Source organism: Pantherophis guttatus, chromosome 1 (genome assembly GCF_059756535.1).
Source record: "Pantherophis guttatus breed Tessera chromosome 1, ASM5975653v1, whole genome shotgun sequence".
Taxonomy (NCBI): Eukaryota; Metazoa; Chordata; class Lepidosauria; order Squamata; family Colubridae; genus Pantherophis; species Pantherophis guttatus.
This window is the reverse complement of record NC_142063.1, coordinates 116691616-116711961: the sequence shown is the minus strand read 5'-3', so window position 1 is coordinate 116711961 and position 20346 is coordinate 116691616. Positions and strand designations below refer to the sequence as shown.

The following is a 20346-nucleotide window of genomic DNA, read 5'->3' as shown; positions in this document are numbered from 1 at the left end:
GTGCACGGAACACTGTTTCCTTCCCACCAAAGGTGGTCCCTATTTTTCTACTTGCATTTTTTACGTGCTTTCGAACTGCTAGGTTGGCAGAAGCTGGGACAAGTAACGGGAGCTCACCCTGTTACACGGCATTAGGGATTCGAACTGCTGAACTGCCGACCTTTCAATCAACAAGCTCAGCGTCTTAGCCACTGAGCAACCGTGTCCCAGTAAATGCATACTTCTGATCAATTTGTACAATAGAGCAGAATGCTGTTTATTCTAATTTAGGAGATTATGGATTAAAGATTTAAGTGATTACAGCTGTGTAAGCTTATACATGTGGACTGGCCTATGCAAGGGTGCAGTTTAATGGAACAGTCAAAATATTTAAGATGGAAGCTACATAAAGAGTTTTTACTTTAAGGATCTTATAGGCAGTCATATGTTCCTTTAATGTTATGCTACAATTATGTAGGATAAATTTATTGTGAGCTGCCTAAAATCCAGCGAGGAAGCAGCATATAAAGTAGTGCAACTAATAAGTATGTGTACTATGCTTAGCAAGCAACCTACCAAACACATTCTTTTGTGGTCTGGAATGATATATACACAACAGAGCCTCATTCCTTTTTTGCCCACCTCTAGTGATAAAATTTCATGTTCAAAAAGTTTTTCCTGACAGTAGATAAATTTGTACCAACATGATCTGTGAACTTTTCTTAATCAACAAAATTATTTACATGAATGTTGCACAGATATATCAAGTAGACTACATTTGAAAATATTCTTGGGATTATAGTGTTGGTACATGAATTCAGAGGGAACTATCAACCATTGATCAATGCATGTCTCAGTGGGTTTTGGGTTGTTGTTGTTTTGTATCATTGGCAGGCAAGAAAAGAACAAGGGCCAACAGAAATTCACTGTCACCTTCATATCTCCTGTTGTTCCTACTTGAGGGAGACATGATAGCTGCACTTAGATATTTAAAGAGAAATTACAAGGAAGTTGGCCAAGAATTTTATTTCCATGGCCTTAGAAACTGAAATACTGAGTATACAAGTAGCCATCGACTTAGGATAAGGTGACCAGATTTTAACATTGGTAAAGAGGGACATTGTGGGCGTGGCTTATTTTGTGGGCGTGGCTAGCTGGTCATGTGACTGGGTGGGCGTGGCTAGCTGGTCATGTGACCGGGTGGCCATGGCTATGTCTATAGGGTAAGGTGAACAGATTTTAACATTGGTAAGAAGGACACCATTGTGGGCGTGGCTTATTGTGTGGGCGTGGCTTGGAGGCCATGTGACTGGGTGGGCGTGGCTACCTGGTCATGTGACCGGGTGGCCATGGCTATGTGTATAGGGACTACTCAGAGGGCTGAAAAGTCATTTCTGACAGGTCCTCACACTTTTGACTGGTCCTCACACTTATGACCATCCTCACATTTATGCCCGTGCAGCATTTTTAACAACCATGTCACTCATTTCACAACTGCTTCTCTTCAACAAGGTGACAAGATAGGGCAAAAATGTAAAATGTGAGGACAGTCGTAAGTTCGAGGACTGGTCAAAAGTGTGAGGACCAGTCAAAAATAACTTTTTCAGCCCTCTGAGTAGTCCATATGCACAAAAGGACTAACCAGAGGGCTGAAAAAAGTCATTTCTGACAGGTCCTCGCACTTTTGACTGGTCCTCACACTTATGACCATCCTCACATTTATGCCCGTGCAGCATTCTTAACAACCATGTCACTCATTTCACAACTGCTTCTCTTCAACATGGTGACAAGATAGGGCAAAAATGTAAAATGTGAGGACAGTCGTAAGTTCGAGGACTGGTCAAAAGTGTGAGGACCAGTCAAAAATAACTTTTTCAGCCCTCTGAGTAGTCCATATGCATTAAAGGATTACAGCAATAGAGAGGGATGAAGGAATGGAAATTAGAGTAGGAGTGAGGGTAAGAGAGGGAGGAAGAGAGGAGGAGAAGGAGAAAGAAAGAGGAAGTAGGGAGGAGAAAAAGAGCGTGGGGGGAAGAGAAAGTAAGGAGGAAAGAAAAGAGAGAGGTGGTAGGTTTGAGGAGAAAGATTGCTGTACAATAAAAAAGATGAAAGGGAAGAAAGCCAACCCCAAGCAAATATAAAGATATTAAGATAAAGAATGAATTGTTAAACTTTAAAGAATAAAAGAGAACAAATATGAATAAATAGCAATAATTAGAAACACACATACAAACATACAATGTATTTTCTTTGAACAGAATATTTGGCTGGTTCACAAATTTAAACAGCGTTTAGTCATTTCAATTAAATTTACAATTTCTATATTTCCTTTTTGCCATATTTATTCCTCATCTATTTTTTAAAAAAACCAATATTACCCTTCATCCTCATCTCTAATCTTAATCAAATTCAATTTTTCCCTTCTATTCTATATTATACCCCTTCCCATTGTCATCTATTTTTATATCCATCCTCACATTGTTTAATTATGTAATTATGTAATACAGTTGTTTAAAACAAATTCAACATTTTAATATAAATCAATTAGTTATAAAACTATCTTTTTTGTATATTAATCAATATGAACATGAATATTCCAATTATTTCCATGCAATCCAATTTCTTACAAATCAATTAATTATATTTACCAATAATAATAAACCAAATAATTTCTCCCATATATTCCTCCGAACCACAACTTAACCATTTCTGCTTTCAACACAATATACAATTAATAGTATCTCAATTATTACAATTCCCTAGTTAAATACAGCTTTTTTTCCTTTGTGTTTTAAAATCTTGAACTCTCCTCCTAAATTTCCCATTGTTTGCAGTTTTTCACCTACCTTTTTTGGGGAGGAAAAATAAAAATAAATCTCTCTCTGCCTCATTTTGTCACGCTGCACCAAAGACCCTGGTTTCGGTTTCGTTTCTGAAGCTTAGCTAGGGGAAAAAAAAACTGCTTTACACTGATTGCCTGTAGGGCGGCCCTTTGAAGACCCGGGCAAGAGTTTAAACAGTTTTTTTTTCTTCTAGCCATCAGCTGGGGCTCAAGAAAAATCGGGACTTTTTTGAAACGCCGCGGGACGCGGGACAAATTGCTCAAAAGCGGGACTGTCCCGCCAAAAGCGGGACGTCTGGTCACCTTAACTTAGGACCACAGTTGAGCCCAAAAGTTATATTGCTAAGTGAGATGTTTGTTAAGTGAATTTTGCCCCATTTTACGACCTTTCCGGCCATATTTGTTAAGTGAATTGCTGAAGTTGTTGAGTTGGTAACATGGTTAAGTGAATCTGGCTTCCCCATTGACTTTGCTTGTCTGAAGGTTGCAAAAGGTGATCACATGACCTTAGGACCCTGCAACTGTCATGAGTCAGTTGCCAAGCACCTGAATTTTAATCACGTGACCATGGGGATACTGTAACTGTCATAAGTGTGAAAAAAAGATAAGTCAATTTTTTCAGTGCCATTGTAACCTTGAACAGTCACTAAATAAACTATTGTAAGTTGAGGACTACATGTATATTGAAACTACTTAGATGTTGTTTAAATATAAGGAAAAACTTTTGTACAACATTGGAACAATTTATCTGTTGTCAACGTCACTGGGTAGCGCAGATTAGAAGATCAACTACCCCCAGAAGGCTAAAACTACAGTACTTTTATTGAGCTTGGCTGTGTTTAGAGAACCTTGCAAATCTGTGCTGTACTTCTTCATTATAGCTCAGTGAATCAGGGAGGCATCTGAGCTGTTTCTGAATGTAATCTTGTTGCTGTGGACTTTAAAAATATTACCGCCCTTTTGCTTAGGTAATTGTTGCATATCTTCGCTAAGGTCATTTTTCCTAGTCTCTATGCCTGTGAAGGTTCTCACTTCCTTATCTCTGGAAATTCAGACACTGGACAACCATCTCTCATAGGTGGTTTAGCAACTGATTTACTTCTAGCGTTAGCCCTGGGATCAGCAACCTGTGGCTCCGAAGCTGAATGCGACTCTTTGGGCCCTCTGCTGTGGTTCCATCAGGTGATCCCACCACTGGCTGGCCCCGCCCCTCACCCGGCCTGAAAAGGTAAGGATGAAGGCAGGGGATGGAGAAGTGGCCAGGGCAGAGACAGTGAGATACAGAGAGGGGTGGGGGGAGAGGGAGGGAAGGAGGGAAGAGAGAAATATGTCAAAAGGATTTTGTGGTTCCCTGTGTTTTTTAACAACTGGTTCTCTGCCCTAATGACCGGCTGCGTAGGCATGGCTGGGGGGGGGGGGTCATGTGACTAGTGGAAGTGAGTGATATCGAGTTGGCCACGCCCACCCAAGTTTTGTGGCTGCCGGGTGTTTTCTTTTCTGTGGGAAATGGGTCCAAATGCCTCTTTGAGTATTTAAGGTTGCAGAGGGCAGACCCCCGCGCTAGCCCCTTCCAACTCTTCTTCCAATTCTAATAAGTCACACTCTCGACCCCCTCCCTGCTTGGCAATCGATTCGTTTACACCACCAGCCTTTTTTCAAAGTCGGCAGCTTTGAAGTCGCGTGGACTTCAGCTCCCAGAATCCGCCAGCCTGCAGGGGAATTCCGGGAGCTGAACTCCACCCATCTTAAAAATTGCCAAATTTGAAAAGGACACTGATTTACCACCGCAAGGGCAGCTGAGTAAAAAGCCGTGACAAATCCCAGCCCGGCGGAAGCAATCAGCTTGGAAGAGCTGAAAGCCAGACTCCAGGCTGCAGCTCGTAGACCCCAAACGAGGGAAGGAGCGCCGCCCAGGATGCTGTTTAACAAGGCTTGCGGATGCGCGCCCGCCTCCCAATGAAAGCCGCGCGTAAGCAAGCGATCCCGGAGAAAAAAGGTATTGGGGAGTCGGAATACGGCGCCGTTCCCTTCACGAACCAATTGCTGCTAGGGACAAACGGGAAAGGAAAGGAGGCGCTTTTCTTCCTCGAAAGGACCGCTGGGATCCTGTCTCTTGAATCCCGGCTGCCAGCCTGAACCTCTCCCCTCCGGCGCCGCAGTCTTCGAATTGCAGGCCGATACAGCGGCCGATCCTTCCCGGAGCGAGTTTGCGGCGGCGGCAGCTCCAGCAAGGAGCGGTCGCTCGGCTGCTTAAACTCGCTCGGCGTCCTTCGGTCTCCGCAGCTCCCCCGCCTTCTTCTGAGCCGAAGGAGATTCTCCTCCTCCTGCTTTTTAGGCCGCTCCTGCCGCAAAGCAGGTTAAAAAAAAAAAAAAAAACCTCCCGGTGCTTGGGAAGGGAGCTTCCTCCGCCTCCTTCGCCGCCTGGGTCATTTCCTGTAGGCACCGAGAGGCCGGCCCACTCCGGGCCTTTTCGTCCCTCCCTTCGCTTGCACCGCCCTGGGCTGTGCGCAAGGGAGAGGCTGCTCCGGTTCCGTTCCTCCAAGCCGGTGAGTGGAGGTGGGCGACCGCGTCCTGAGCGCGCTGATGGGGTGGGGGGGTGGGGGTGGACCGGGGCCCCCTCCCGAGCTTTTTCCCGGGCCCCAAGGTCGGAAGGCAGGCTGCCAAAATCACTCCCTCCGTTTTCCCCGCCTCCGGACCGGGCAGCGACACCGCCCTGGCTTCTCCCTTGCCATTTTAAAAATATTATTATTATTATTATTTCCCCCCTCCGGTGCTCGGGGATTGAAGGTGGCGGCCATCCTGAGGGGGATGCAACAGCTTCAGCTTGAACTTGGCTTTAAACATTGAGGGGCGGTGGCTGCCGTGCTTGTAAACGCGGCTCGCCCTCAGCTGGTCGCGCCGGTTGCCAGGAAATGGGAAAGGCTTTTGCATACGGCCCAGAGACCCGCTTTGCGTTTTCGCTGTTTGCCGGGGCTGGTCTCTGACGCGCTGAGGGTAGAAACCTCCCTCCAGGTTGCTTTCTTTCTACCTCTCCCTGCCCCCCACCCCCCACCCCACACACAAATTTTGCTGGGGTTGCAAGAAAAGTTTTGCTTCGCTTAAATTTCCCCCTTCCTCTTTGGTCCAACTGGAGTCTTCCTTGCATTTTCCCCCCTTGCGCATCCGGTTGCTCCAGTGGAGTAATTGAACTGGGACTCTGATTTGCAAGAAAACAGTTCCTCTCTCTTTTTCACTCTGTCCCCCTCCTTTCCCCCCCCCCTTCCCTTTACGTTTCTCCACCTTTTCCCCCTCCTGGGAAGGTTCTAGAATTCTAGATGTACACGTCTGGCCAGCTAATATGGGTTTGGTTTTGTGTATATGTATATGCCTGCTCCTGGTGACTGCCTGGACAAGTCTCTGCAGTTTTCTTATCAACATTTTCAGGTGTGGCTTGTCTTGCCTCCTTCTTAGGGCTGAGAATCACCTGGATGGCTTCCGGACCGTGGCAAGACTAGAATTCAACATCTCCCAGTTTCTAGCCTGGTGTCTTTAGCCATGTCACAAAAGTGCCTCTCATACTGTATTAGGTGGGGTCAATTTTATACCCCTGTTTCCCCTCCAAATTCTCCAGGATGTGCACAAGAATTTATATGATTGCCTACTCTTAAATCCACCTGATCTGTTAGGAATTTCTAAAAGACATTTGCTTCTGTAGGTTCTCGCCTCTTGGTTGCCATGAAATGAGGGGGATCCCTCTTGATGAACAGAATGGAAAGTAGGTGCATCCCACTGAGTAATCCTAGCTCACCTCCCCAGAAGTCATTCAGTGCATGCTGCAATTAGACTCTGAATAACTGAATGGATTGTATTGCTGTTGTTGGTGGAACTTCATTTCTTCCCCTCTACCCTGAAAGAGTTCTGTTTGAAGTTTGGCTTGATTTCTGACTTCGATCAGATCTGGTGTTAGGGGCAAACCTCCCAGTTTGCTTTCTGCGTTTTATAGATTTAAAGATTAAGGCTTTGTAGTTGTGCAGGTAAATCCATTTCTGTCTTTCATCTCTAGTTTGTTGTTGTTAGTTGCGAAGTTGTGTCCGACCCATCGCGACCCCATGGACAACGTTCCTCCAGGCCTTCCTGTCCTTTACCATCCCTTGGAGTCTATTTAAACTCACGCCTACTGCTTCAGTGACTCCATCCAGTCACCTTGTTCTCTGTCGTCCCCTTCTTTTGCATCTCTAGTTAGAAGGCACCAAATGGGCTTTCTGGTGAGCTTTCTCTGAGTTAGGTCTTATTCTGTCTTAATGCCATCTGATTATTCTAGTTCTGCTTTACAGGTAGTCCTTGACTTACAGTCATTTGTTTAGTGACCGTTCGAAATCACAATGGCACTGAAAAAGCAACTTAGAACTGGTTCTTGCTCTTACAACCATTGCAACATGCCCACAGTCACCTGATCAAAATTTGGGTGCTTGGCAACTGGCATGTATTTATGATGGTCCCAGGTTCATGTGATTGCCATTTGCAATCTTTCCATCTGGCTTCTGACAAGCAAAATCAATGGGGGAAACCAGATTCGCTCATTGACAGCATGATTCACTTAAATAACTGCAGTGATTCATTTAACAGTTGTAGCAAAAAAGGCATAAAATCAGGCATGGTTCACTTAAAGAATTGCCTTGCTTAGCAACAGAAGTTGCTGGTAATAAGTCAAGAATTGCCTGTATTTAGTTTCTGATGTTTTATCATGCCTCTCTTTTAAAGATGGGGACAATGTGAAACTGCTTTTTATTTTTTTTCAAATGAATAGGATAATTAAGTCTGTCTTCCAATTTATATGGTGTAATTTTTAGGAGATGCATATGCTCTGGATCAGGGGTGTCAAACTGGCGGCCTGCAGGCTGGATGCATCGCACATGGGCTACACCCACCCCAGCTCTGCGAATGGGAAAAACATCGCGAAACGTGACAGCAACGTGACCGCTATGAGTTTGACACCCGTGCTCTGGATGAAACTAAGAATGAAACTGGTGGTTACTTCTTCTTGTGCAGTTCTCCTCTTCATTAGGAGCACCATTGGGCCAGATTGAGTCAAATATTGGCTGATGATGTGACTGGTTTTATTGGCAGAGATGCTCTTGAAGTTACAAGACATCCAACTAGGCAGCAGTCATAAGTGAATGCCTGTGCTATACTTGTGTGTGCACCATTTTTCTGACTTTTGCTCCCTCTCTTTCCAGTCATGTCCTTTCGTAAGGTTGTGCGTCAGAGCAAATTCCGCCATGTCTTTGGGCAGCCCGTCAAGAATGACCAGTGCTATGATGACATCCGGGTTTCGCGAGTCACCTGGGACAGCACTTTTTGTGCCGTCAACCCCAAGTTTGTGGCAGTGATTGTCGAGGCCAGTGGAGGGGGGGCCTTTATGGTGCTCCCGCTGCAAAAGGTGAAAAATGGGTTCAAGGTGGAAAAAGGAAGTGGGGAGGAGGAGAAGCAGAAAACTGTTATAAAAATGACCGCTCGTTGTCTCTATGTTTCTCGCATCTTTGTATTAATGGAGCCACCTTTTATAGACAATTGGGGGTGGAAGAGAGGGATTATGGGAGAGACTTGATATGGGAAAAGATTGAGACAGAGAATGGGACTCCAGCTTGCAACAAGTTTGTGAGAGACCTGAACTGCATGTCAACTCTTATCTCCTTTATTTTCCCCCAGACAGGGCGCATTGATAAGTCTTATCCTACCGTGTGTGGGCACACTGGACCAGTTTTGGACATTGATTGGTGTCCACATAATGATCATATCATTGCCAGTGGTTCTGAGGATTGCACTGTTATGGTGAGATGGAAATGGGGAAAGTGTGTATGTAGGTGTGTATGGGGTGGTGATGTAAAGTGGACTCTTCAGTGGCCATGTGTCCACGTGTATCTTAAAGCTGAGGCAATTGCAATCAATCTTGCATGTGAGAAGTTTTCCTCACAGCTGGGGAGGTATGGGACAATGTGAAGGATAGAAGAACAAGATTTCTAGCAGTGGGGAGAAAGACAGAATCCAGTGTTCCATATGCTTCTTATTCTTATTCTGCAAAGACAGAATAAATTATGCAAAATAAAGTATATGTGAATATTTTCTTTAGATAAAACAGGACTAGCAGTCTTTTGCTGGCACAAGCTACAGTTCTTCATTTGACAGAGGTTGAAAGCTGCAGTGTGGGTGGAGCCATAGTATATATATCCAGAGCAGGGTTTAATTTAGGGGACTTTTTTTTTTTTTTTTTGCTTTTAAAATGTGAGGTGCTGTTCTTAGGCTTTATGTATTAGGAGGTGGATAATACTATGCAGGGCATGATGATGAGGATAGGGTTTTCCAAAATGAATTCCCACTGATGTTGGATGCTGTTAGGGAGAAGGGAAGGTGGTGCTTGAGGTGTAATACTGATGGGAGAGAATGAAGCACATGTGTGCACTGTGCCATTGGATTGCACTGTTTGTTCTTTTCAGGTATGGCAGATCCCAGAGGGCGGCCTCACAGTGCCTCTGACCGAACCAGTGGTGGTCCTAGAAGGACACTCAAAACGTGTGGGCATCATCACGTGGCATCCGACTGCTCGCAATATCCTTCTGAGTGCAGGTACCACCAGCCAAGGGGGCAGCGAAGTTGAGAAGTTTCTGCTGCAAGCAGGATGATGTTGAAAAATGTAGGCTTATGGGCTGTCTGAAAAAAGGACATAACAAACCATTTAATTGTTCCTTTCTATTCCAGGCTGTGATAATGTGATTATTGTGTGGAATGTGGGCACCGCAGAAGAGCTTTACTACCTTGACAATCTGCATCCTGATATCATTTATAATGTCAATTGGAACCGGGATGGCAGTCTGTTCTGTTCAGCTTGTAAGGACAAAAGTGTGCGCATCATTGATCCACGTCGTGGGCAAGTTATAGCTGTAAGTCCGACACTCTTGGAGTTCTTGGTTACATTGTCCCATTCATGAAGTGGGGCACGATTGTGAGAGTTCCATCGGTGTCACGATTAGTTTTGTGGTATTGTGACAAGCTAGTCTGATCTTGGCAATTCAAAGGGACTGTTTTTATATTTTGGAGTATTGAGATAGATTCCCCATTTTCTTATCTGCACCGCCTTTTCTGTGTTTTATTATTTCAAGTTCCATTTTTTAGCTTAGTTATTTAATCATATCTGTGAACTAACTTGTACTGTCCTTAGTTTTTGCAGTAAGGTGACTGCAAATCTACAGAATTACAAAACAATTTGCAATGTTTATTGGTATAAAATGACACATTGATGGGTATTCAGAGTAGTATACTATAATGTTCATTTTGATGCATGACAGGATTCACCTTGTTTTTAGTTTCCCTTAGAGGTCTGTGCTTGCAGAACTATAATCCTACCACGGGAACTGAAAGAATGTAATGTGGAATGTGCTTGAGGCAGAGGTGCTCTCTTAAGGGAAATGGAAATTTTGCAACTGGTACAGTCCGATTTTGTAACTTTGTTTTCAGCAGAATAAATGATGCCTGCATGCAAAAATTTTTAAATGAAACTGTCAGCAAGAAATCTGGACGGTGTCACCAATCCTGGGTTGAATACATGTTACAATAGTAGTAACAAAACACACAGGTGGCAGAAAGGTACAAGGACTATACTCTTGAAGTAAGCAGGAGAACAGAAATGGGGCCCTCAAGGCCAAGGGCAGGATGACTCCAGTGCCTCTCACACCAGCTAGATGAGGGGATAGGAGGTGCAAATATCCTCCAGTTCAGGAAAGCATATTTTTGCATGCCAAGAGATCTTTAAAGGGTCTATTCCCTAGGAATTGATGCCCTCTAGCAGGGTAGCCTTTTAAGATAATCATTTTTAGCCAGTCTTGCCTACCTGTCTTTTGAGAAAGTTTGATTTGGGGAGGGGGAGGGAGCGAGGGTGGGCGGGGGGGGGGGGGGGTTGACAACCAAGCCAAATTGCTTTTGCTGAATTTCTGTTGAAGTATCTATGTGCAACTCCTGTTGCTACTGACAAGCGATGACAAACTTTGGGGAGGAGGAGGGCTTTACTTTCCCATGAGTCAATGCAGCAAATAGGTTGAAGGTCCCCCTTTCACTATAATGAATTCAGGCTATCTTCTTACGAGCATTTAATAATGTGGGGGAAGGGGGTTGTTTTAAATGAGATGGGGATGATGGCTTAGGGAAGCTACCAGTGATGATGACATATATATTGTCAGTTCAGGACCTGGTAGAGAGATAATTATCTCTACAATTATCTCTGTGTAGAGTTATAATTTCTTAGTCCCAGAAAGTTGTTGAAGAATGCATTATCTTATTACTGCAAATGCTGTGATACAAAGTGGCTTAGTCTGAATCTAGATTCTCTTTTTTACTTTTGTTTCCAAATGCTTTTAGCATTTTAGTAAAGAGACACACATTTTTTTTTAGAAAGTTGCAATATAGCAGCTGTTTGCAAAAGAATTGAGTAAAAAAAAACCCCACATAAAGTATTTTGTTCTTTAGATCTATGGATAGTTCATCAAAACTAGGAAAGGCAAAGAATTAGAAAATGTTTTGATTGCCACCCAAAGATTTGTATTTTTTTCTTTTTTCTGTATAACTGCATATTTACAGTAGTGGCCAAAATTGTGGAAATCTTTTGGGAAAAAGAACTAAAACTAGCTAATAACACCATTTTTTGGGGGGAATAGTACCATAAAATTATATATCAATGGAAAGATAATTTAATCAAGAATGTAATGCAATAACTTTTATGAAGAATTTGCTATTAGAATAGCAGTTATAGTATAAAGAAGAAAAGTGAAACACATAGAAAAAATGAGATATACAAAAATCATCACGTCAGTTAATACTTAGTTGGGTAACATTTAGCATGAATTATGGCCTTACAACATCTTCCCATGGAGTGAACCAAGTCTTTTAGTTCTGCAGCTGTTATAATGTGAAACCAAGATAGAATGATTGCTTCTATTAACTGGGTTTTATTGCTGGGTCACTTCTGACTAACAAGTTTCTTTAGTCGGCTCCATAGATTTTCAATTGGGTTAAGGTCTGGGCTATTCCCAGGCCATTCCAGCAGTGGAATATGATTATCTTGAAACTCAAAAAAAAAAAAAAAAAAAAAGTGGTGTTATAGCCATCAAACCTCAAAAACACACTTTTCCCAAAAGGTTTCCACAATTTTGGCCACTACTATAATTATGCTTTCTAAATTTCTGCTAACCCTTAAAATTGAAAATACAATAAAACCCTATTGTACAAAATATAAAGGTACTTTCTCAGTGCAGTTTGAGCATCAGTTAGAAGTGTTTTCCCTTCTCAGGTTGTGCTTCTTAAATATGACTACTCATTTATGGTGAATATCGAATTTTCAATTACTATATAAAAATTACCCCCAGAGCAGATAATTCAATGAACAGGGTTTTACATTTTTATTAACAGCTAACATAGATCTGAGCGACTTGACCTTTCTGCATTAACAGTCCCTGTTAAGTTGTTGGTTTCCCCTCCTGCAATTTTTAAAAATTGTGGTTATGCTAATAAACTTAATTAAATATATCTGTAAAACAGCAAGTTAAACTGTTCCTCAGTCCAAAACTATGTTCATAAAATCAGTACAATTTAAGAGAACAAAGACAGTAACAATAACAAAATCCTAAATTTCATTTATGTATCAGTTTTCTCTGTGCTTGTTTTTAGAAACCATGCATACTCTTTTTTTGTGAAAGAATGGCAAATTAAGTTGCGGGAGTATACATCAATGCCAAAAATAATCTTTTATTTGAAAAACAAATTTAATATAGAATTTAACATGGAAAAGATTCCTGGATTACAATTCCACATATGGTCTTGTAACACATCTGAAATTTGAATTTCTTCTAACAAGGTTTCAACATCTAAGGATAGTATTTTTTAGATTAGGCAGAAATTATTGTACAGTAATCTCTCATCCTGATATATAATTGTCAATAATTGCATATTATTTAGATTGTCTTAAACTGATATATTTTAATATTTTGAACAAAATACCTTGAAATTGTTATTTACTTTTATAATTCTATTTCCTCTTTTGCTTGTCTTTCTGTTTTTCTTCTGGATTATGTTTCTAAATATTTAGAAAGCAAGAAAGAGATTTTAAAAAATATTGATGGAGTCAAATTATATTTCTTAGATGTCAGCAAGGGGATTTAGTAATTGCTGGCCTGATTAATTTTGAAGCAAGAAGAGTGGCAGAAGAAGCTTCTTTTTCCTGCAGAGTGCCAAGGTTTTAACATCTTGAGTTCTTTGCTCAGAAGCAAATTAAAAATGAGGCCTTTTTTAACTTCTTAACTTCTCATCACAAAAACCTTACTGGCCTCCCAGCTTAATCTAGCCTGTTCCTAGGCAACCTTCGGAGGAAACACTTGGATTTGGCTATATGTTTGAGTTTCCTCAGAATGGGGACAAAATGGAAAGGTAGGGCAGAGCTGAAGAAATTATGTTTAAATACCTGCAACAATGTTAAGTCGTCTTCAGGTTGAATTTAAATCTTGATGACTGGTAGGAGAGCTTAGTCTGGATTCAGTTTAAGAGACATCTGAGCAGAGCTGGCAGGGAGAATTTCTATTATCTATTGTGGAAACCTGCCTGCTTTCTCTAACCTGACCCTTTCCCTCTTACCCACCAGGAGAGGGAGAAAGCCCATGAAGGAGCACGCCCAATGCGAGCCATTTTCCTGTCTGATGGGAAGATCTTTACAACAGGCTTCAGCCGTATGAGCGAAAGGCAGCTGGCTCTCTGGGACCCAGTGAGTGGGAAAGCAGATGGAACGGGGCACAACTGGGTGGGGAGGAAGACTCCCGTAGAAGAGACACCCTTATCCGTTCCAAGAACCTGAGCAACAGGCTCCTCTTCCCTTTGCATTCTGAAGGTTGCTTTGTTCTCAAATGGGTATTGCTTTTAAGTTTGGTTCCACAAGAGAAACAACCCCCCCCCCCCGTGATTATATCTTGAAGGAAATGAACAGAATCCCACCCCGTCTTCTACAATCATATCACTGCCCTGCACCATCCCCACAATGTGAAGATATAGTAGCTGAGGAAGGATGAAGATTCTACTACAATTTAAAACCCTGGATGAGAAGATTCTCCCTCTCAGCAATTCTCTGATACAGTATACAGCAGTGAACATGAACCTTTTCGGCACTGAGTGCCCAAATCGGAACACCGTGCATGTGTGTGCATGTGTGCACGTTGGCCAGCTGGTTTTTGGGTTTCCGGCATGTGCATCAGCCAGCTGGTCTTCGCACCTGCCAGAGCACCAGAAGCCCGAAGACCAAGTGGCTAGCGCACACATGCCTGTTTTTTGGCTGTTCTCAGGCCATTTTCAGGCTGTTTTTGGCCCGAAAAACAGTTGAAAATGGCCTGAAAAACAGCCTGTTTTTTAGCCATTTTCAAGCCGTTTTCCGATGCAAAGACCAGCTGGCTGGCACGCCGGAAACCAGAAAAGCAGCTGGTGATGGTGCACATGCCCACAGAGAGGGCTCTGCGTGCCACCTCTGGCACGCATGCCATAGTTTTGCTATTACAGGTATAAAGTAACCTTCCCAAACCAGTCTGGAGTTCATCTTTCTTATTTCCAACCAGCAAGGCAGTGGGCAGCAACTAAGTCAAACCTCACACAAAAGAGGCTGATATGGAGATAACCATCTGAAAGAGGTTACAATATGCCTTTGTGCTTTCTTGTTTCTGTCGATTTCAGGAAAATCTTGAAGAACCTATGGCATTGCAGGAACTGGATTCAAGCAATGGGACCCTTCTGCCCTTCTACGATCCTGACACCAACGTTATCTACGTCTGTGGCAAAGTAGGCTTTCTTAGGCTTTCTTACTTGATTTGTATATGCATGATGGTACCTGATTGAGGTGGAATATCCCTTCCACTGTGTTTTATGTGTTATCTTCACAGATAGCATGATTCCTAAATTAATTGTATAGATTTTTCTATCAAAATACATGGGAGTCTGCTGAGGATCTAATAGTTTCCCTTCCTATTGTAGCTTGTCTTGCAATTCAGTATTAATATTGTAAAGTAATAAGACTCTCCAGTTGTTACTAAATAAAATTAGGCCTATGTTTTTGTGTTCTACGTCTCTGACACCTGGGAATTCTGGGTGTAACTCTTGTCAGTTGAATTACATCAGCAATTGACCTCATTGTCTAGGAATGAGAGGAAGTGACCCTTGTATCTGGAGGGCAGCCCTTATATTGAAGATATCCAATCAAAGCCTACGGGCAAAAACAGGCCATATTTTGGTGTTTTCAAATAATCGGGGGTCAGGTCTACCTCTTTTCCCTAAGGATATTATCAGTGAGTAGATGATATATTGATCAAACTTTTATATTTTGCTAGACACAGTGCACCCATGTAACTGCAGACTATTAAACAGTGTAATTGGCTGAGTCAAGTATAATGGGACTTCATCTCAGATGTGTTATGGGTCAGGGCTAACTTTCTCAATGATGATTTTCTAATGTATTTTTCTTCCCTCCAAAGAATGGCAATTCTGTCATGATGTATCTTGCTATCTTTTCTTGCCTTTCCAGGGAGATTCTAGCATCCGGTATTTTGAGATCACAGCAGAAGCACCATACATCCACTTCCTGAACACATTTACTAGCAAAGAACCACAACGGGGCATGGGTTGGATGTCCAAGCGGGGTCTGGATGTCAACAAGTGTGAGATTGCCAGGTAATCCGATTAAATTGTTAATAGGAAGGTTACAGAGGTGAATAGCAAGAAAGCAGATAGGCAGTCAAAGTGTGGCATGAATTATTCTCATAGTTTTTAAAGCTCCAGGCTGATTAACTCAATTGTCCCTTCTTTCTGTTTCTATAGATTTTACAAACTCCATGAGCGCAAGTGTGAACCCATTATTATGACAGTGCCAAGGAAGGTGGGTATTTCATAGCGCTTGCTTTTCATTACAAGGGATTGCTGGTTCATCTTCCTTCCCTGCTCTTCATCAGTAGGCAAACAGTTGCAGTTTAGCATCTGACCTATTTGTCTAATGTTAGAATTAAAATCCAATACTAAAATTAAAATACAGTACCAGAATCCTAATCTGGAAGAAAGAAGATCCTGCCACTGCAGTGCTCTATTGCATTTTGCTAGGAAGTGCATTAGTTCTGTATCTCCACCTAAGACGGCTACAAATTCCTAGATTCTGGCAGCAGTGCTTTTCTTAAGGCAAATTGGACAACTTATAAAATGTCAAGAATCATTTGGCTGCCACTTCTTTCCTCAGATCTTGACTTCTGTCGCTCTGCATTGATTTGTAATTGTGTTGATTTGATAATAAAACTAGCCAGTAATCTAGTATGTTAATAAGTGTTCTTCAGTTCCCATTTGGTCTGCAAGAGCCGCGGTGTGCAGTGGTTAGAGTACTGCAGGTTACTTCTGCTGACTGCCGGCTGCCTGCAATTTGGCAGATCGAATCTCACCAGGCTCAAGGTTGACTCAGCCTTCCATCCTTCTGAGGTCAATAAAATGAAGACCCAGATTGTTGGTAGCAATATGCTGACTCTGTAAACTGCTTAGAGAGGGCTGTAAAGCACCGTGAAGTAGCATGTCTAAGTGCTATTGCTATTGCTATATCTGTCATTTTTACAAAGCTCAGTAAAGTAGGCCAGTTCCAATCTTTTTTCAACCATGAGTCTCTTAGACATCTTGCAAATTAATTTAAGGTTACAGTTGTGCTATGATTTAAACTAGGGTATTTGAACTGGCAGTTTAGAACAACTATATAGTATCCTACTACTCCTTGTCAGAATTGGTCTCAATTGCTGTATTGTATTGCTATTTGATACTCTCTGTTTAAAACATTCCTGGAAGTTGAGAACAAGGTTCTTTTTTTCAATGCACACATCTGTTTTCATTCATATTTTTCATCTCTGGAGTGATATGATTCTGAGAAACATATCTAAGGTTTCCTGGCTTTCTTTGACCTGAGTGTGACAATTTCTTTTCCTTTCAGTCACACACCTCCTTCACCATGAAATGCAACATTCTGCTCTGAATGTGATTTCCAAATGTTCCAGTAGAATTTATCTTTGTTCAGAAATGTAAAGAAAAATGTTAAAACAGAATCGGAATGGATCAGTTCAAAGCTTATTTTCCTTGACTACCTAGAACCCCTTTGGTGAAGGGATTGATTCTAGAGACCTTTCCCTCCACTATTGTGTAGGCTGTGCAACAATAGAACATGTGTGGGTTAATAGAAGTGGTTTTTATTTAGAAGCAGTTCCATAAACACTGAGGAATTAAGATGCTTCTTTTTCAATTCTGTGCCAATTGTCTCTCAGGTTCGCTTTTTGTGATTTCTCAGGCAGAATGGACATTCTCAGTATTACCACATGAAACAGTGTTCACATTTTGGGCTCCATAAGTGTGTGAAACATATAGTATGTCTCAGCCACAGTCTCCTTCTCCATGTTCAGTCTCAGCTAAATATACCCTGGTAACTCAACTTAGGACTCTGTTCCAGTGCTCTCTGCCAATGTCATGAAAGCTAATGCTGTCCTCTCTTTGCAGTCAGATCTGTTCCAAGATGACTTGTACCCAGACACAGCTGGGCCAGAAGCTGCCATGGAAGCAGAGGAATGGGTGGCAGGGAAGACAGCACCCCCCATCCTAATCTCACTGCGTGAAGCCTATGTGCCCACCAAACAGCGGGATCTCAAGGTCAACCGAAGAAGCTTGTTGCCTGAGGGTCGCCCAACAGCTCCCTCCAACACTGGGCTGAGTGCCACACCCTCCAGTGCCATGACTCCAGCCGCTGCCACATCTGCTTTTAGTGTTACTGCTGCTAGTGGGGTAGGTATTGTGATTTTGCTTGTGGCAGATGGGGATTCTTAGGGAGAGGGGCTGGTTGGTAATTGGACTGGAGTTTCCCACACAGGATTGCATGGAGTTGAGTTGGGGAGAGCAGGAGTTGTTGGAGGAAAAACCAAACGATGGATGGATGGATGGATGGATGGATGGATGGATGGATGGATGGATGGATGGACGGATGGACAGACGGACAGACAGACAGACAGACAGATGAGACTTTGTTATAATCATAGACCAAAACCAACCATAAGGAGGCCAGAATAGACTTGTAAGTTGTTGTACAGTAGCACTGAGTGTCTGCTTCATCTTGGGACTATCTGCCCTCCCTACATGCAGAAAAGCAAACTTCTGGCTCTTCACAGCTTTGACAAGTATCAGCAGTTTAAAAAAGGCTGGGTAGGGTTCTTGGGTTAGAATATGAGCTTGCACAGATCTCCTTGCTGCTCAAAATAACAACACTATTTTTTTGCAACCAACCTTGTATACCAGGCTCTTGGAAACATTGATGCAGCCAAGTATGTTGAGCCTGCTGGCTGGAGAATTCTGGGAGTTAAAAATCCATACATATTGAAACCACCAAAGTTGAGAAACACTGCTGTAAAAGATTTCTTTATTTGGAAGCATAACAATGATCCTCTTCCTTATTGTGACTCCCATATGATCAGGATAGGGTTGTGCAAATGTGTTGATCGGGCTTGGAAATGTGGGTCAGACTTGCTTTCCTCACCTTTTCCTGCACCAGATTGTGTCCTATATTTGCTGTCCCAGGAATGTGAGTGAGTGGTTGGTTTGAGCTGAGCCATTAGAATTCTGGGAATCTTATGGGCAAAAAGATGGATAATACGATGAAATAATGAATGAACAACTTTCTCCCATTTGCAGGAAGGGAGGCATCTTACTGAAGAGGTGTTGCGTGAAGTGGCATCCCTGAGGGCGCTTGTGGCTGCACAGGGAGAGCGCATTGCACGGCTAGAGTTGCAGCTGAGCCGCATTGAGAATGGTGATGTCTAGTGGGCCTTGCCTCCCCCCCCTCCAAGAGAACCTGAGCAACATGGAGGATCTCACTTACTTCCCCTTCCTTTGATCTGCCAGTAATCCCTTCACATTGCCACCTCCTGCCCTGTGGGGTGAGACAGGGGCTTGCCCTCTCTTGCTGCTACTGGGAATGTTTCTTGGGCTTTGTCTCGGACCAAATCTCCTCTTCCTCTCATTTCTGCACCCCCATATTATCCAAGGGGCCATATGCTAGTGCCCTCACCATTGCTCCTTTGCCTTATTCTGGTCAGGGGCCTATTTCCTGTCCCATTCCCATGGATGGGGCTGGCCTAGATATCACCCAGAGAGATTGGGGCTGTCTGACAGCTTGGCCTGGCCTGCCTGTACCCTCCCACTGAGAATAAGGCTGAGGTTCCCTTATGAGTCTCTCACGGCAAGTGTGTATGTGCGGGGCGGGAGGGGGGAGCTTATTGGAAGCCTGGGCCACCTATGAGTCAGTGCCGAGGTGGGATGCCTTTTCTCAGATAGGACCATTGAAATCCCATTGAGGAGTTTTCTGCTTCCTTGTCTGAACTTTTTGCAATGAGAACATGGAGAGATGTCCAAGTAGGGCCAAGCGGTGAAAGAAGACTGTCTTCTGGTCACAGTCCTCGGCCTACTGTCTCTGGAACCGCTCCTCTTTCTGTCTTCCAAAATGCAGTGAGGATGGAATAGGGGAAATAAACTGTTCGGGGTTGATATCTATATTTTCATTCCAAATAAAAGTCTTTATAGAACCACAGCTCTGTGCAGCTTATTATTGTGGGAGTCTCTGACTTGAAGTGACTTCAAGGTAAGTGCAAACTCTTTTCCAGAATGTCAGCTGGCCTTCTTCGGACGACTGATGGAAATTTCCTCCCAACCTCCAATAACCTGGGGAAACAATTGTATCATGCAAATAATCCCTGCTATAAATTTGGCTAGAAATTCCTAAAGAAACCAGAGTATCTTCCCTCTTTTCCCATAAGGAGATGGAGCTGCTTCTTTTAGTCATAGAATATTCTGCTTGGAACTTTTAAGGGTCATCTATGTGTCCCAGCTTGAAAGCACAAGGAATTCAAATGGGAGAATGTGATAAATAATTGCCTTTTAGCCTAAATTTTTAAACATTCGCTTTGTACATACCAAAATTATTTAATCATCTTTGTACCGAAGGTGGCTTTTGAAACTGCATTTTCAGAAATCCGTAAACATTTAAACCTTTTCCATTAGCTGCATTTTTGGGGGTGGGGAGAGATAATGCAAGCTTATATTCTTGTTTATTTAAATGCAACAACAAAAAATAAGTGTTCAGCTCCTTTTCAATGAAATTTGAGAACACTTCATGTGGGTGTATTCCTGGCAAAAGGACAAAAATCTCTCTTTAACCTGTTAAAATACTGAGTCAATACTACCATCCACCCCATTTTCAAATAATTTCCAGTGCACATGAATGCCACTGTGGGCTCTAATTATTACTTTCACATTATGTGTATTTTAAAACATTTAGGGCTTCTCTCTAGGGCTGGCCAAGAACCAGCTTTTAATGTAAAAGTATTGTTCCCTAGCTCTGTTTTGCAGCTTGTATCCCATGATTGTCAGAGATGTATGTTAAGTACTTTGGAGATACAATGTTTAGTAGGACT

General features: G+C 42.6%; 1 protein-coding gene across 3 annotated transcripts; it reads left to right on the top strand.

Annotated features, from left to right (window-relative positions):
- Nucleotides 1-4534: 4534 nt before the first annotated feature.
- CORO1B (coronin 1B) lies at nt 4535-19463 on the top strand. 3 transcript variants are annotated; one of them, XM_034433865.3, is made up of 11 exons: nt 4535-4817; nt 8038-8240; nt 8510-8632; nt 9295-9424; nt 9557-9738; nt 13482-13601; nt 14555-14659; nt 15399-15544; nt 15692-15749; nt 17387-17668; nt 18569-19463. In XM_034433865.3, the coding sequence occupies exons 1-11, from the start codon at nt 4760-4762 to the stop codon at nt 18695-18697; spliced, it is 1536 nt and encodes a 511-aa protein (XP_034289756.2). In that variant the 5' UTR covers nt 4535-4759; the 3' UTR covers nt 18698-19463. The 3 variants fall into 3 exon arrangements, with proteins under 3 accessions (XP_034289756.2, XP_034289757.1, XP_087739709.1); XM_034433866.2 differs by having other exon boundaries at nt 4787-5367; XM_087883583.1 differs by lacking the exon at nt 4535-4817 and adding an exon at nt 5253-5377.
- The last annotated feature ends 883 nt before the right edge of the window (nt 19464-20346 follow it).

What these genes read in the sequence shown, in the direction of transcription:
- CORO1B (XM_034433865.3), top strand. Translation starts at nt 4,760, where the DNA reads ATGCGCGCCCGCCTCCCAATGAAAGCCGCGCGTAAGCAAGCGATCCCG. An exon ending in GTCGTGGGCAAGTTATAGCT is followed by an intron (nt 9,739 to 13,481) that starts GTAAGTCCGACA and finishes CTTACCCACCAG; the next exon opens with GAGAGGGAGAAAGCCCATGA. An exon ending in AACAAGTGTGAGATTGCCAG is followed by an intron (nt 15,545 to 15,691) that starts GTAATCCGATTA and finishes CTGTTTCTATAG; the next exon opens with ATTTTACAAACTCCATGAGC.